At 41.2% G+C, this 15,812-nt stretch overlaps 1 protein-coding gene across 3 annotated transcripts in view; it reads right to left on the bottom strand.

Moving 5' to 3' along the window:
* Positions 1-15,812, bottom strand: part of LOC146364379 (ephrin type-B receptor 2-like) — a 63,073-nt gene that overhangs the window by 45,759 nt on the left and 1,502 nt on the right. For 2 of the 3 annotated variants that reach the window (XM_084916358.1, XM_084916359.1), the window contains exon 1: positions 15,653-15,762. In XM_084916358.1, coding sequence (XP_084772484.1) covers positions 15,653-15,752 — 100 coding nt within the window. In that variant the 5' untranslated portion in view covers positions 15,753-15,762. Of the gene's footprint in view, positions 1-15,652; positions 15,782-15,812 lie in introns of those variants that run through there. The other variant, XM_084916360.1, reaches the window with a different exon arrangement.

Raw genomic sequence — 15,812 nt, 5'->3', positions numbered from 1 at the left:
TTTGCAAAAAAAAAGTTATTTGCAGCCATTTACCTTTTACCCCCTTTTTTTATAACCATTTCAAACTATTTTACAGAACAATCAGCTGTTCTGCATTCATTAAGATGCCTCACAAATTATTTGTGCCACTCCAAAAAAAAAATTTCTGTCCACTATAAAGGAGAACATCACAAGCCTGATACCCGCAGGCCTGACAGCAGGTGTATCACTCCTGTTTTCTACCTGGAGACAGCAGTCACCTCATTGTTTTGACACACAACACAAAACTATCCACAACACTACACACTAACTACACAAGACAGCACATTAACTACACACTCCAAACAAAAAAATCAGATTAATTATGTATAACTTATTTTATCTGCTGATATAGTTGTACTATTGTATAGAATGAGAATATTAATATGTTGGTGATATGAGACAGTATTTTTCTATAGACAGATGTATGTGTATATGTTTGTATGCATGACCATTTTGGTTACAAAATTGTAGTTAAATTTAGGGGCAGGACTGGATAAGACACTGCTTCTTCCTTTGATACACCTTCTGTTTTTGCTTTATGGATCATTTTGCTGGAAATTTCTTATGCTTTCCATTTCCTGTGTTTGTTTTGTTGAAATTTTAATTGTTCGAAAGAAAAGAAAAAGAAAGAAAAGAAGAAGAAGTCTTGTATTTGTCCAACGTCAGATTAAAATGTAAGCACCCAGTGTTGCATTCAAATGTCCCATTTTCTGGCTGCTCGCTTTCTATTAGTATCAATAGTGATTAATGAGGAGTTGGGAAGAAGCGGCAAGCCAGGTGTCACAGCCGCCGCTAAATAGGAAGAATAGGGGCCATGAGCGCTGACCTGCAACCAATTCCCACAGACTCAGCCAAGAAGGGTGGAGAAGAGTAAAAGCCCCTTTTCCGTTAGTAGAGCCTTGGATCGACTCGCCACAACTCAACTCAGATCAACAGGTTTTCCATTATAATGGAGTACGACCTAATATGTGTGGTCGTCTTTATAGCAACGTGACCGAGCATCCTGTTACGTAATTAGTATGTGACTAGGGATGGGTACCGGTATCCGGTGCCATTATGGCACCGGTTCTGACATAAACGGTAGCAACCAGACCGAAAAGCAGCACACATTTCAGTGCTTTATTTCTGTGCTTTTTTTTTTCTGAGATGTCATACACTTTGGATTCCAGCCAATCATTTTACCTTTGCGAGCGTAGTAGGCGGGCCCAGGTACGTACGTTCTTTTAGAGCAGAGCTACAGATTAAAAATGCCCAAAGCGAAGCGGTCAAAGTCTGGCTGTACTTCACAGCAAAACATGCAAACTCAGCAGCTTGCAACAAGTGCTTTAAGGTGATACTGTGCTATACACCTGGCGACGTATAGCATTTTGTTAAAAGCCGAGAAAAGCGCCGTATTTGATAGCTTGCTGCGAGACCTCACACCGGGCGCATCTACTGCGGGTGGGTTGTCTGTTATCTGACGCGGAGTTAGCATCATCCCCCAAAAACCCAAAGAGTAGAGTCCTGGCCCCTAGCCCTGCCAGTGTAGCAGAAATGATGACGGATGATGATGGCAGCAGCAGCCGTTCTTCTCTGCGTGAGTGGCTTAATGTTGTTTGTGTGTAATTTACGTTGAGTAGGCTAACCACGTTATTAAATTAATGCATGTAAGGTGAACTAGCAAACACCGTCGTAGTTACAGCGGCTGTCTTCTTGTTTGATGGCAGATACTCCCTTCACCCTGGCCAAAAAGGCTAAAATGACCAAAGAAAAAGTGGAAAACAGCTAAACATGAGAGGTTTTTGGACAAAGTTTGTGTTTTTTCCATTCTTTAAGCACCGGTTCGAGCACCGTTTAAGCACCGGCACCGTTTCAAAAGTACCGGTTTGAAAACCTAAACGATACCCATCCCTATATGTGACACGAACAGCACAAAGGTGGACGTCGAGACCACGATATACCTGCTGCTCAGTGGCTTTTCATCAGGCTCAGGGACCACTGAGTTGTTTATTGCAGCCTTTTCCTTCTTTTTTTTTCTCCCGGGTGAGCAGGTACTATTTTAGTACCTGGTACCACCTGGGGTGGGGAACTCCAGGCCTCAAGGGCTGGTGTCCTGCAGATTTTAGATATCACCCTGGGTCAACACACCTGAATCAAATGACTAGTTCATTACCAGGTCTCTGAAGATCTTCAAGACATGTTGAGGAGGTAATGTAGCCATTTAAATCAGCTGTGTTAGATCAAGAACACATCTAAAACCTGTAGGACACTGGCCCTTGAGTTCCCCCATCCCTGACCTAATGGAAAACCCTGTAAACTGTCATGAACCATGGAGAGTCGATCCAAATAGTTACTAATAGAAAACTGCTTTAAGCTCTGGCTGTATCTCTGTGTTGCACCACTGACACAACCTGCAGTGTTAGAGACACACACATTTGCCATATGTTACCCGATATCGGTATAAGCAAAACATTCAAAAGCTGCTGAAATTTAAATTTAAAGTTCCACAAATTTGTATTCGCTGAACAATTTCAAAAGTCTGTTATTACTCAGTAATAAATTTGAATTGTAACAAAGCTATAGTTCCCTTCAGCTCTACACAGCCTCATTTTATATAGTTTTTACACTAGCGTATTAGGATCACCATAGCTAAAATAATATAACAACTATGAAAAGTATGAAAATAAGAGAAAAGATTAGACTCTATAGTGGCTCTTTGAATTTGCCATTGTATCTCCTGCTTGAATCAAATTGTGTCAGTCTGACAGCCTCTTTTATAACTGGCAAACCTTCTTTCAAAATTAGAGAGAAAGAAGTCACAATTTAACATGTTTGTTAATTGTGAAGAGCAGTGCTGCAATAGAGCATTTAAATACAGGCTAGCATGGGCTGGAGCTACTGATGGGAGATGGAGATAGACAGGGGAAATGGGGACATCATGGGTTTGTGAGGGTGGGGGGTGCATTAGTATATGTTGCCCTCATTTCGTGACTAGACACTCACTATGGCAGCTCAGTCTCAGCAGCTTGAATGCAACTAAGTGACTACAATATGCTGGAACTACTGCATATTCAATCTAGTTACATCCTGTTTAAATTAGAACGAAGGGTAACTAATTGTTTTCTCTGAGATGTATAATCTCTGTGAATTACTCTTATTAATGGCAAATTTTTGTTTTACTAAACCCTTGCTTTGATGCACCTTCTTAACATTTATTGTAGAATGCACTGTCTTTCTGTACAATAATGGCTCTCTGCCTTTCCACTGTCTCCATCTGTCACTGCAATCCTGCAATACATATATAGAGAGATCTCTTGTTCTGCCTCTGCTTCATGAATCAATGGAAAGTAGGGCAAAGAGGAGGAGAGAGTGGGCCAACTAAGGCCAGCAAAAATAATCCTTGTAGGCCTCACAACGCTCTACATGTCATGCTGGATTAAACCCACAGGGATACCTCAATAAAATTCACAAAAATTCACTTTGCTCCCAGCACTGCCTGCCATGCTGCTTACCAGCTTTCATACTCATCTGTCTTCATACCCAAATTCCTAATTTCTGGGAAATATATATATATATATATATATACACATGAGGGTGGCATCACAGTGGCAGATATCCAAAAAAAAGGGTCTCCAGTATGAAGAGTTGGACAGCACCAGGCCCTGACATGATTCACGCTTACTGGCTGAAAAAGCTGACTGCACTCCACAAGCATCTGGCAGTACAAATCAACCAGCTGCTAGCTGATGAGACACACCCAGAATAGCTACCAAGGAGATGCTCTGTCCTCACTGCTGTTCTGCATAGGCCTGAACCTCCTCAGTGAGACCATTGACAAGACTGGCTACGGATACCAATTACGGAATGGAGCAATGTAGAGGACATGGATCCCGATGACATCAAGCTGTATGCCAAGAGTGAACGAGACATTGGTTCACTGATCCACACCATCAGGATATACAGCAATGACATCGGAATGTCGTTCGGACTGGAGAAGTGTAGATGATAACAAAGAGAGAGAAAGTAGTCAGAACTGAGGGGATTAAACTACCAGAAGGCAAAACTGCGGACATAGAGGACAGCTACAAGTACCTGGGGATCCCACAGGCAAATGGGAACCATGAAGAGGCCGCTAGAAAAACTGCAACCACCAAGTACCTGCAGAGGGTCAGACAAGTCCTGAGGAGTCAGCTGAAGGGTAAGAACAAGATCCGGGCTATCAACACCTACGCCCTGCCCGTGATCAGGTACCCTGCTGGGATAATAAGCTGGCCGAAGAGGAGATAGAAGCCACCGACATCAACACAAGGAAACCCTAAGGCTGTACGCTAAGCGGAAGGAAGGAGGCCAGGGACTAGTGAGCATCAGTAGCACAGTCCAGGATGAGACAACAAACATCCACAAATACATCACGAAGATGAATATATGAATGAATACCTCAGGCAGCAGAAACCCAAGAAAGTGGAGGAACCAACATGAACGGCCAGACCACTCCATGGTATGTACCAGTGACAAGGCAAAATATAAAGTGCCTTGAGGCAACTGGTGTTGTGATTTGGCGCTATATAAATAAAATTGAATTGAACTGAAAAATTGAATTGCAAGATGCTAGCAGGCATGCCATACATGGAACGCCATGACCAAGTGGCCGGCATAGTATACAGAAACATCTGTGCCGAGTATGGCCTGGAAATCCCGAGGTCAAAATGGGACACGCCCCGTAAGGTGGTGGAGAATGACAGAGCTAAGATCCTGTGGGACTTCCAGGTACAGACTGAGAAAATGGTGGTGGCTAACCAACCAGACATAGTGGTGGTAGACAAGCAGAAGAAGACAGCCATAGTAATAGAATAAAATAACTGAATGACAGCAACATTAGGAAAAAAAGAAGCATCAAGGGCTCAGAGAAGAACTCGAGAAGATGTGGAGGGTGAACGTAACAGTGGTCCCAGTGGTAATCAGAGAACTAGGTGTGTGGCTCCAGCAGATCCCAGCAACAACATTTAAGATCTCTGTCCAGAAGAGCACAGTCCTAAAATATTGCGCAGGACCCTCAAGCTCCCAGGTCTCTGGTAGAGGACCCAAGCTTGAAAGAAAGACCGCCCGCAGGGGCGAGAGATAATTTTTTTTTTTAGTAGAAGACTTTGGTATTGGTATAAGAGAGAGGCAAAAATTGTGTCCATAGGACAGTTCCAAAACTGCTGACCAAAAACAACACTCATCCCAACTCATCCCAAAAACAAGACTCATCTCACATTAGCCCAAAAAAATATATATCTTGATGATCCCCAAGAATACTCTATGGATGGATGTGACAAAAGCATAAATTTTTTGAAGGTTTGAGTCCTGTTACATCTGGTGTAAAACTAACACAGCATTTCATAAAAAGAATGTCATACCAACAGTCAAACATGGCAGTGTTAGTGTGATCATCTGGGCTGCTTTGCTGCTTCAGGAACTGGATGACTTTCCATAATTGATGGAACCATGACATCTGCTCTCTACCCGAACATTCTCAAGCAGAATTTCCAGCCATCAGTTCATGCCCTGAAGCTCAGGTGTGCTTGAATTGTGCAGCAGGATAGTGATCTTAAAAATACCAGCAGGTTCGCCTCTTAATGTCTTAGAAAATCAAATAAAATCCCCAAACTTTTTGGAGTCCAGTTGAAATGCTTTGGCACGAAGTTAAAGAGAGTGTTCATGTTTGAAAACCCTCCAGTGCGGCTGAATTAAAAATAATTCTGCAGTGTGCAACCATTGGCGTTCAAGATGGTATTGCATTGTGGATCACAATCTGATGGTACTTTTCTATGTTCATAATTAGTTCATTAGTTATTAGTTTTGAAAAGATCCCCCAAACCACTGGCTGAAATACCGCCTCCACTGTGTTTTCCTGATGGCTATAGCCATTCACTGTTGTACTTCTTGCATGACCTCCTCCTCCAATGATTTGAACAACAAATTTGAAATCTGGATTTATCACTCCATTAGACGAGATGCCACTGACTTTCAGTCTTGTGCAAATTGTCAAAACTCATACTTTTTTCCTTGTTCCCCTTCTTTGTTAATGGCTTCTTCACAGCCACTCTTTCACTGAGACCATTTCTTATAAGGCAAACAGTAGATGGAGGTGCCAGATGCATCTCTCAGGTCCAGTGTCAGGTCTTTGACAGAGCATGTGACTTTCAGATACCATTCATCTGTTGCAGATAGTTTTTAAGCCTTTCACTTCTTCTTCTTTTCTCCACTTGGCCAGTTTCCACAATTCTTTTTAAGAACACAGCGTACACATGCCAAGATATGACCAATTTTGGCAATGGCTTTGTTGGCCAACAGAGTTCTGACTCTTTGTCAGCCCAGACAAGAAATCTGGGCTTATTGCTGTTTTCATAGATCAGTGACAGAATTGTCGGAACTTTATGGAGGGCTTTTTCTAAAAAATATAAACTAGCTACTTTGTCAGAGGCCAGAGGTCTTCTACATGAGTGAAATGCAATTTTCTCTCCAGCTTACATGCTTTTTATACTTAATTTGTTTTTTGTCTTTTTTTGGGGGGGGGGGTTGTTCTGGTTTGTTTGTTTGTTTCAGGTCTGAGAGCAGAACCAATCTCTATGGCAAAGGGGTTTTTGGGGATGACAGGAGGAGACAGCAACAGTAAGAGACTGGCATACACGATTCCTGGTTTCAACTCAGGATAGTCACAAATTCTTCCAGATTTCTAGAAACGAGAGGTTCCATCAAAAGTGGGATGGATATCAACGCTCCTAACAAAGACAGGTTTTCCGCAGAAAGTTTTCTAATTATGTATCACGCCCACATTGAATTTTGGACACCACTCAGACAGCCTGTGGTTTAACTCATTAAAACCAGTTTAAGTTTAAACTTTTAGGTAAAACGACCTTGACCCATTGGTGCAATCAAAACGTCCACTGGCTTCTAAAAGCATCAAGTCTACGCTTTTTCGGTGATATTAGGATCATTGCGGTAATCCCAGGTAGGGCACCACATCCAATTCTCTGCAAATAACACAGAAAACAACACAGCAAAAACGAAGTTATGAAAAAAAAACCCACACAGTAAAAAGAACCCCAATGCCTGATCAAATTTTTGTTTACTGCTCCCTCACACCTACTCACTTTCTCTACTCCCAGCCAACTTTTGTCCTTGCATTGCTGCAGTGATACCATTTCTGGGATTACCATAATGACCCTAATATCACTGAAACACACAAAGTTGCATCTTTCAGGAACAAGCTCTTTCTGTCTGTCTTTGGAGGGTTAGGATAACATCCAGCTTCAATGGCGGTCCTAGCCTGTTTGGTGCCCTGGGCGAACACTCAACACACACACACACATAAAGCATATTAAGGATTGTACATTAAAATAAAACTGTTGTCGGAACCATACTGAATTTCACCAGAGAAACACACACACACACACACACACACACACACACACACACACACATATGAAGAGAGAGTATGCATAGTATGCAAACGGCTACTGGACAGCCATCATAATTCATCATACAATGAAAACAGGACAAATCAACAATTTGACAACAATTGACACTGACTAATTAATATTACAATCTGTAACATAATGTATTGTTTGGAGTTTAGTCTGTTACTGTTACTATTTTTCCCATTTCTTCTTAGAGCAACTGTAACCCACATAATTTCCTTAGGGATTAGTAAAGTATTCTGATTCTGATTGTTTCAGGATGACCTGCCATGATCCAATGACACATCTGCTTACCTGTATCTTTTGCTCGTTTCTCCTCCTCCTCTTTTCTCTTTTTTCTAAACTGAGGACCTGATTGCGTTGAACTTTTCTTGTCCATCTTGGTTTTAATTTTGCACTCCAGTATGAACACCCATCCCCCAATCCGAGTATCATAACCTAGTAGACCTACACCTTATTTCACAGATTCGCTTTGTCTAGGGTTTATGTCTGGGATTTTGCACAACCCAGGATTCAAATCATGAATACATAATGGGCTTGGATTTACAACACTATGAATGAAATGTGCTCTATTTGGAAGCAGCAGGTCTCCCTCCCCTTTCGACAGGTTGTGTGTGAGACTTTAAATCAGCAAACTGTAAATTATAAAATTTAAATTGTTATTGATCCCTTTACCCCTACTCCTAAAGTGTATATTTATTTTCTTACTCTTCTTATATTTATTGTTTGTTTACTTGCACTGTTGTAACTGGAGCCTCGTTCTCTCGTCTCTCTAGATACTGTACTGTATGTAGAGGAGATGACAATAAAGTTTACTTTGACTTCAGCAGCATGCAGGTGCACCGAGGGCTCTCACGCTCACTTTTCACATATAGAATTTCAAAAAAACATCGGTGTAAATTATAAGTCTGTATCATAATGTCTGGTGTTTACGTGTTTGTTGTTTTGTTTTTATTTTCTTTTATTTTGCGAGTTGGTTATTAGATGCCGCTCCAGCCAGCCAGAGAATACCCTGCCGCCCCGTCCTCTCCTCTCTGTGCCGCAAGCAGCAGGCGCACCTCGCAAACGGAGGGCGCCCTTACTCCCAGCAAATGGGCGATAGAAAACCGATTGGTGCGTACGACATTCCCAAAATGCGCTGGCATGATGTCGGGGCAGCATGAGTACGAGCAATTTTTATTTTATTTTTTTGCAGATGCCCGTGATGCCGCCCCCCACCATGATGCCACCCCGAGCAACTGCCCGTGTTGCCCGTATCAAAAACCGCTACTGTCCAGCTTAATAAGTCACTACTGGTCCAACTAGAGATGTGATAAGAGAAACATAAGTCCAACATTTTTTAGCAGAATTACGTACCAACTTAATATTAATTTTAGTGACTTCCAATTGATGCAACCAGGTGCCATTATTTCTGACGTGACTTATGATCTTACCAAATCTACCCTTACTCTTAGCCAGCAGTTTCCAATTCTGTGTGCCTGCCCCTGGAATACAATCAACTATTGTTGCTAGAGTCTGTAGGTTCCTGTTTTTCAGCAGCAGGCAGCAGCAAACAGGTCGTCAGAGGAGGCCGAGATGAAGGTTATGTTTAACATTGTCTACAATATTACCAAAAATTGTCAACGCATTTTAAGCACAAGCACTTTTTCAGTAACTTATCTTTATTGTAGAAATGTGCTTCAAATAAAGAACTTTGTGTTGACAAGATTGTTAGTTAATCATTTACAAATCAAATTGCCTGTATGGACAGCGGTTAAAAAAAATGTGAACATGTAAAACAGTGGGGTTAATCGATGTGGTTGAAAAATTTGGGCGCACCTAACTTTTGTGCTGGTGCACCTAAGAAAAAAAGTAAGGCGCATCATTGCAACCGTGGCAAAAAGTTAGTCAAGATCCCTTAAGTTCATCTCAGTTTTGCCAGAAAACATGATCCCCAAGACTTTGACACTTTGGCAACAGTAGGAAGGAAAAATTCGCTGTCCTATTGAATACTGAGCAAAATGAGCCAACCCTGATAAAAGAGGGCAGTGTAACTGAACTAGAAACTCCAGGTAGCCACCCAACCAAGAGCATGACTCCCCCAGCTCACTAACACAGTTCCATGAGAGGAGATACTTGCAGATGTGAGCAGTGCTCTGTGCACCATCTCTACTACTGTATGATTAAAACTGATCAACTCATATATGCTATTGTTAGAGCCCAGTAACAGGCACACACCCTGTGAGTATAAAATGCTAAAAGGACTCCATAATCACTTTTGAGACACAATCAGATATATGTTAAATGATGTTAAAAACAAAGACTTTGCTGATTATTACAAAAAGTGATCACACAAGATAGGACCCATATAGTGTCTCATTTAGGTTTGTCGTCAGCTTCAAATCTCATAGAGGGCATAGTACATAAACTGCACTGATCCCATTGGCTGCTTCTCTCTGTCAATCACATGACTGTTCGTGAGAGGGGCAGATGCAGCAGGCATTCCTGTTTGATTTAAACCAATGGACTGAGGTTGTATGCAAGTGAAAAAGTAGGTCATGAGCTGTTTTAATGCTCAGTGTTTTTCTGTCACTTCTCCCAGAGGCGAAAGAGCACTGTGCTGCTGAATATTGATTGACTTAGATAAGTCTCTCTAAAATGTCAGCAAAGAGCACTGTGGCCAAGCTAGCTTATTACAAGAAAAAAAGAAAAAGGGAAGCCCCTGAACAAATGACGACAAATTGAGTTGAATAAATTCAAATAGAATATGCATTGCCATTTGTTGGAATTTAGAAACAAAAAGCATTTCCATCCATCCATCCATTCGCTTCCGCTTATCCTTTTCAGGGTCGCGGGGGGTGCTGGAGCCTATCCCAGCTGTCATAGGGCGAGAGGCGGGGTACACCCTGGACAGGTCGCCAGTCTGTCGCAGGGCCAACACACAGGGACAGACAACCATTCGCACTCACTTTCATTCGCACATTCACACCTAGTGGCAATTTGGATTATCCAATTAACCTATCCCCACAAGCTGCATGTCTTTGGACAAAAAGCATTTCAAATAAAAATAATTGGAAGGGGGTCCCTCCTCTTTCTCCTCCACTACCCACCCTTTAGGCCAGCACACCTATGATTAACTCACCTAGTGATAATCCTGTGATCAGACTGGCTACTACTTAAAGCAGGGGTGGGGGAACTCCAGGCCTCAAGGGCTGGTGTCCTGCAGGTTTTAGATGTGTCCTTGATCCAACACAGCTGATTTAAATGGCTAAATGACCTCCTCAACATGTCTTGAAGTTCTCCAGAGGCCTGGTAATGAATTAATCATGTGATTCAGGGGTGTTGACCCAAGGTGAAAGCTAAAACGTGCAGCAGAGCGGCCCTTGAGGCCTGGAGTTCCCCACCCATGACTTAAGGGGAAGGAAGACCTTCATTTGATGCTGGATTGTTATGCAGGAAACAATGTCGTTGGCCTGCCTGACTCCTCATGGTGTTTGTTTATGCTTCTGCCTCACCTGTTTGTTTTCATGTGTGCAGGATTCCTGGATCTCTTTCTGATGTGAGTTACTGAGAGAGATAGAGAGACTATTTTCTAGTGGAGAGATACTTTGTAGAATTTCCTTGAGCCTTGAGAACAACTGACTGCTATTCCATCACTTACATTTAGCATTGAACTTTCACTGTAAATGAATGCATGAACTTTACATTTTGAGTCTACCAGATCTCTTTAACTGTAATAATAGACTGTATAGACCTAAGGTGAAAGTGAGTTTATAAAGACAACACAAAGATTCATATGCAGAGGTTATGAATTAAGAGTTAATATTTACTGAGTGTCAGTTTAGGGAGCCAGCATATGATTGAGGGCTGCACATGAAAGACTGCACACATCAAAGGAAATCATTCCCAAACCAATCACACTCTCTCCTGGGTTGTGTTAATTTTATAACCTTGATGAGGTGACTGATACATAACATCTAATGTAGCTATTAGGGCTGTCAACGTTAACGCGCATTAATCCGTCGATTAATGTGATGAAAACTTTTATTGTAATTAACCCATCTAGGGCGCAGAATGACTCAAAATGCCGGAAATGTCACTGTCAACGCATTTCGGCCAGTTTGTACAAAGTTTGTCCATTCTGCGCTCTAGATGGGTTAATTGCGTTAAAGGTTTTCATTGCATTAATCGTGATGACGCATTAACGCGCATTCAGCCTGTGAAGTAGTCTGACTCGAACGTCAAGGAAGGTGGTAGGAAGCAGACTCAGCAGACATTTAGGATGAGACATTTATTTACAGTGAACTTCATATGTGAAACTTAAAACTCCCCCCCAATGTAACTTAATTAACGAATTCAAAAGTACATGAATTCAGTAACAAAGCTCACCCTCATCTTAATCAAGCAGAGACTGACTATATATAGGGCTATAAATTTCCCTTGAATGAGTCCAGCCAGTACCACTAACTTGCGCTGAGGAATCTAAAACTCTACACAGATGACTGAAAATTACAAAAAGCTCCTCACACTTCTGATTAGCACATGTAACAACTAAACGGCTCTATATACGAAAAAAAAAAAAAAGATTCAACAAACCCCTTTATATCTTGAAACACACAAAAGGAAGCATTCCTATGGTAGAAGAAACCCCTCATCTTGGTTTACCCTGCTGATGTCACATCTGACATTATCAGTACTTTAAAATCAGGAAATGTCAGGCAGGCCTTTCCCCACACCTGACCTACATGAAAACTGAAAACAAAGAACCAAGTAAGTATGCACAAATGACTTAATCTGCAACATAACAAAATATAAAGCAACATGTAACTAAATATTTGCTTTAATTTGCTGAATGTTTGTTTTGCTGGCAACAGAACCCTGAGTTTGTTTGTAAATTAGTAACAAATTCAGGTGTGAAAATTAGTACACACCTGTGAAGTACCTGTGTACTCACTCATTGCCAACGAGTCACATGACAGCAGGACAACTACACACAGGAAAGTAGGGAGCTGAGCAAAGTGTGCCTTTATGAGAAAAGGGGTGTTTGCACAGACATGTCTGCTATATTGATGAGTGGAACAACACACTTACCTTAAGAGGAGACAAACTAAAGCACGACAAACTAAAGCACTGATTCTATTATGGATCCGATACTGCTGCCAGAATTATTGATACTATTGATATTTAGATAAATCCACAGATCCCTATGAAAAATATTGACAAATCACTGATTTGCATGTAAAACATCTGTCAGTATTTTTTACACACATATTCGTGCATACGAACTGTAAAGCAGCCATGAACTAAAGCAACATAATGAAGAGTAGGCTAAAGTTCCTCGACAATGTGAGAGACTGATGAAGTCATAGAGCAGGGGTGTCGAACTCCAGACCTCAAGGTGGTCTGCGGTGCCGTGCGGACGCACCTGCACGGCATCCGCAATCACACCCGCCATGTTAAAACACGGGGACTCAGGGGTTGGTGTGGGGTTGTGGTGGTGTGATGCAAATGTTAAATAAAGATGGCTCAAAACATGGATCTGTGGTCCCGTCGTGCCTTAATTCCACCACAAGGCCCAACAATAATACCATGGAAACAGAGAAAACCCCAACAATTATATAACCTCCTATGTAAGTCATCACGTACAAACTAATTTCTTAACACCAACAAACCGGAGAATCTTTTTCATGAATGCTTGTCATTACAGTGAGTTTCTCATCTTGACCTGACTTCAATCTCCCAAGAATACCATGACCTGGATTGCAGAGTACCTACACAGACATAGTTAACATTAAAGGAATACTTGGCTCAACAAAGCTCCAACTCTTTGTCAGATTGGCTGCTGAGGTGAAAAGCAATCTGTGTTATCCTTGAGCAGTGACAAATAGCAAGATGTCCTAGTTTTATGGATGGCTTTTTTTTAAGAGTCACAGACTATTTTTTCAGACCAAATGAAGATCTTCTAAAGAAGTGCAAGGCCATTTCCTCTCCACTTCTGTTATCTGCTTTAAGGTACGTGTTTTTGCGTTATGCCAGGGGGGCAAACATTTTTCATTTTTTTGCTTTCATTTTTAAAGAAAGTATCCAGTATTCAGGGTTGTACAGAATATGACACTGTTAACAAGACACCGAATAAGTAAAGTTTAGGTAGCTGCTCTGTGTGTTTTGTTTTGTATTTTGTATTGTCTGTGCCTGTTCCCAGTCATCCTGGCCACGGTACAAAAGTTTATACACTCTGTACTGTGAAACGCTTTAAAACCTGACTGGAATATTGAATGTTTATGTTTGAGAGTTAGACATTGTCTCTAATTTTAATATTACGCTTAGCGTTATCCTTTTTGATAAAGCTCATAGTTAGAGCTGGATCAGATGACTCTGAACCATTCCTTAGTAATAGTGTTATAGGATCAGGCAGCTGGAAGTCCCATGATGTTCTTCGCGTGGGGAATAAAATTATCACAATAATTATAATTATTATATTATTTAAATCCTTCCGTATTATTTAGGTTTGCTCACTTACAAAGAAATTAACTTTTTCATACTAGTTTAATTTTAATGGAGAGAGATAGAATATCAACCAAAAATGTAGAAAACACATTACACAGATGTTATAAGTGGATTTGCACATTACTGTGTTACTGTTATTTGATCAACAAGCAAAACATGACTTTATAATGTCTCGATTCAGTTTCATCTCATCACAACACAACACTCTCTCAAGCCTTCATTGAATCCTTTAAACACTCACTGGCAAACTTGCTGGGTGCTGGGCAGCTATCGGGTACCTAACTCAGCTTATGCTGAGTTGGCCAGCCTCTGTCAGAGTGGTCTGCCCACCATTGCTTCTGGTTCTCTTGCTCTTTGGCCATGAGGGCCCCATCTGGGTTGTCCCTTCTTCTCCTGCTGGGATGTGCACGCAGTTGTCATCGAGATGTGTGGCCTCAGGTCTTCAGTACTATGGGGGCTGCACCCTGGTCACCTGGGTCTCTGTCTGCCTCTGTATTCTGGGAGGTGTGGATCCAGCTTCTCACCCTCATTACCAAGTATATTTGTTGACAGACACACACATTCAGAACACAACAAGATTGTTTGTTTGTGCATCTATGGTTTTTTTTCTTTTATTTCCTTTCAGGCGCTGTTTGTTTTCTGTATGTGTTTTTTCTTACAGGTGCAGCAGTTGGGGACATACTGAGTTTTTCAACTTGTGCTCTGTCCTTTTATTGTCAGTGTTTCACAGAGATTTCCTTCCCACTGTCACTCAAAGGGAGTCATAATTGTTGGGTTTTCTCTCTGTATTATTGTAGGGTCTTTATCGTACAATATACGATATTGATATTGATGCGACTGTTGCTGTGGTTTGGGACTACCTCAATAAATTTGAATTGAATGTAATCTGGGTGCCACATGGGCACAGTGTCAATCCCATGGGAGCATGAGTTCTGGCTGAGTTGTAGGGGATTAAATACGTTTTTGTTTTTTTAATGTATAGTTTATATTCTGTCTCTCTGCAAGAAAATGAAAATACCATAACAATTACAGACTGTTCATTTTATTGGCAAGTGAGCAAACTTATAAAGTCCCCCTGCAGTGGACTAGGCCAACCCTGTCTTATCTCAGGCTAGACTATTTTCTCTTATAAAAGTGGTTTCTCTCCTACATTGACTTGATGAGAAATACTGGGTATTTATGTAATTGATCTTGTCAACCTTTAGATGAATAAAATATTTCTTATCCTTACTGTACTTACAAATAGGGAAACAAGAAATTGAAGTTGTGGGACTGGAAAGTATTTGCCTGACCAAACATATTGTACTTAATGATTGCAGCAAAAGGAATGTCAGTTAAATTAAAGATAAATAATAAGAACAGTAATAATAACAACAACAAGGATAGAGAAAATGAGACTGTGTATATGGCCTTTGATGCCAGATAAGAATAAAGGCCAGAGAAGCTGATTAAATTCTGTCTCGACTACCAACATATTTGCAGCTTTAATCTTTCTCGGTATAGTGAAAGCTGTAGAGCTCCATCCAAACAGCACCTCGGAGATTTCCTCTAGACTGCTCCCTTAAATGAGGTTAAAATACGCATAGTCGGCTTTTTTTCTTCTTTTTTTTTGTAAATTAATGATGGCGCTTTGTCGTCCCTTCGCTCACAGCTCGGCTCCGTTCAAGCGTTTAGATTCAGTTAAGAGTCGAATTCCAGCTTACCTTCGACAGCCCACACCGACGGCAGCATCCATAGAAAGTACAAGATATCCATAATCACAGATATTCCAGACTTATGCCTGTTAAAAGCCAGTGTATTCATCGCGCAGCCGTACAGCTGTGGTCGGTTTCCTGTGAAATCATTTAGAGATGGAGAGAAGCA

The sequence above is a fragment of the Perissodus microlepis genome, chromosome 20, assembly GCF_051167445.1.
Source record: "Perissodus microlepis isolate ML-2025 ecotype Zambia chromosome 20, ASM5116744v1, whole genome shotgun sequence".
In the NCBI taxonomy this organism is placed as follows: Eukaryota; Metazoa; Chordata; class Actinopteri; order Cichliformes; family Cichlidae; genus Perissodus; species Perissodus microlepis.
The sequence above is the reverse complement of the archived record's forward strand: the minus strand, read 5'-3'. Positions and strand labels throughout refer to the sequence as shown.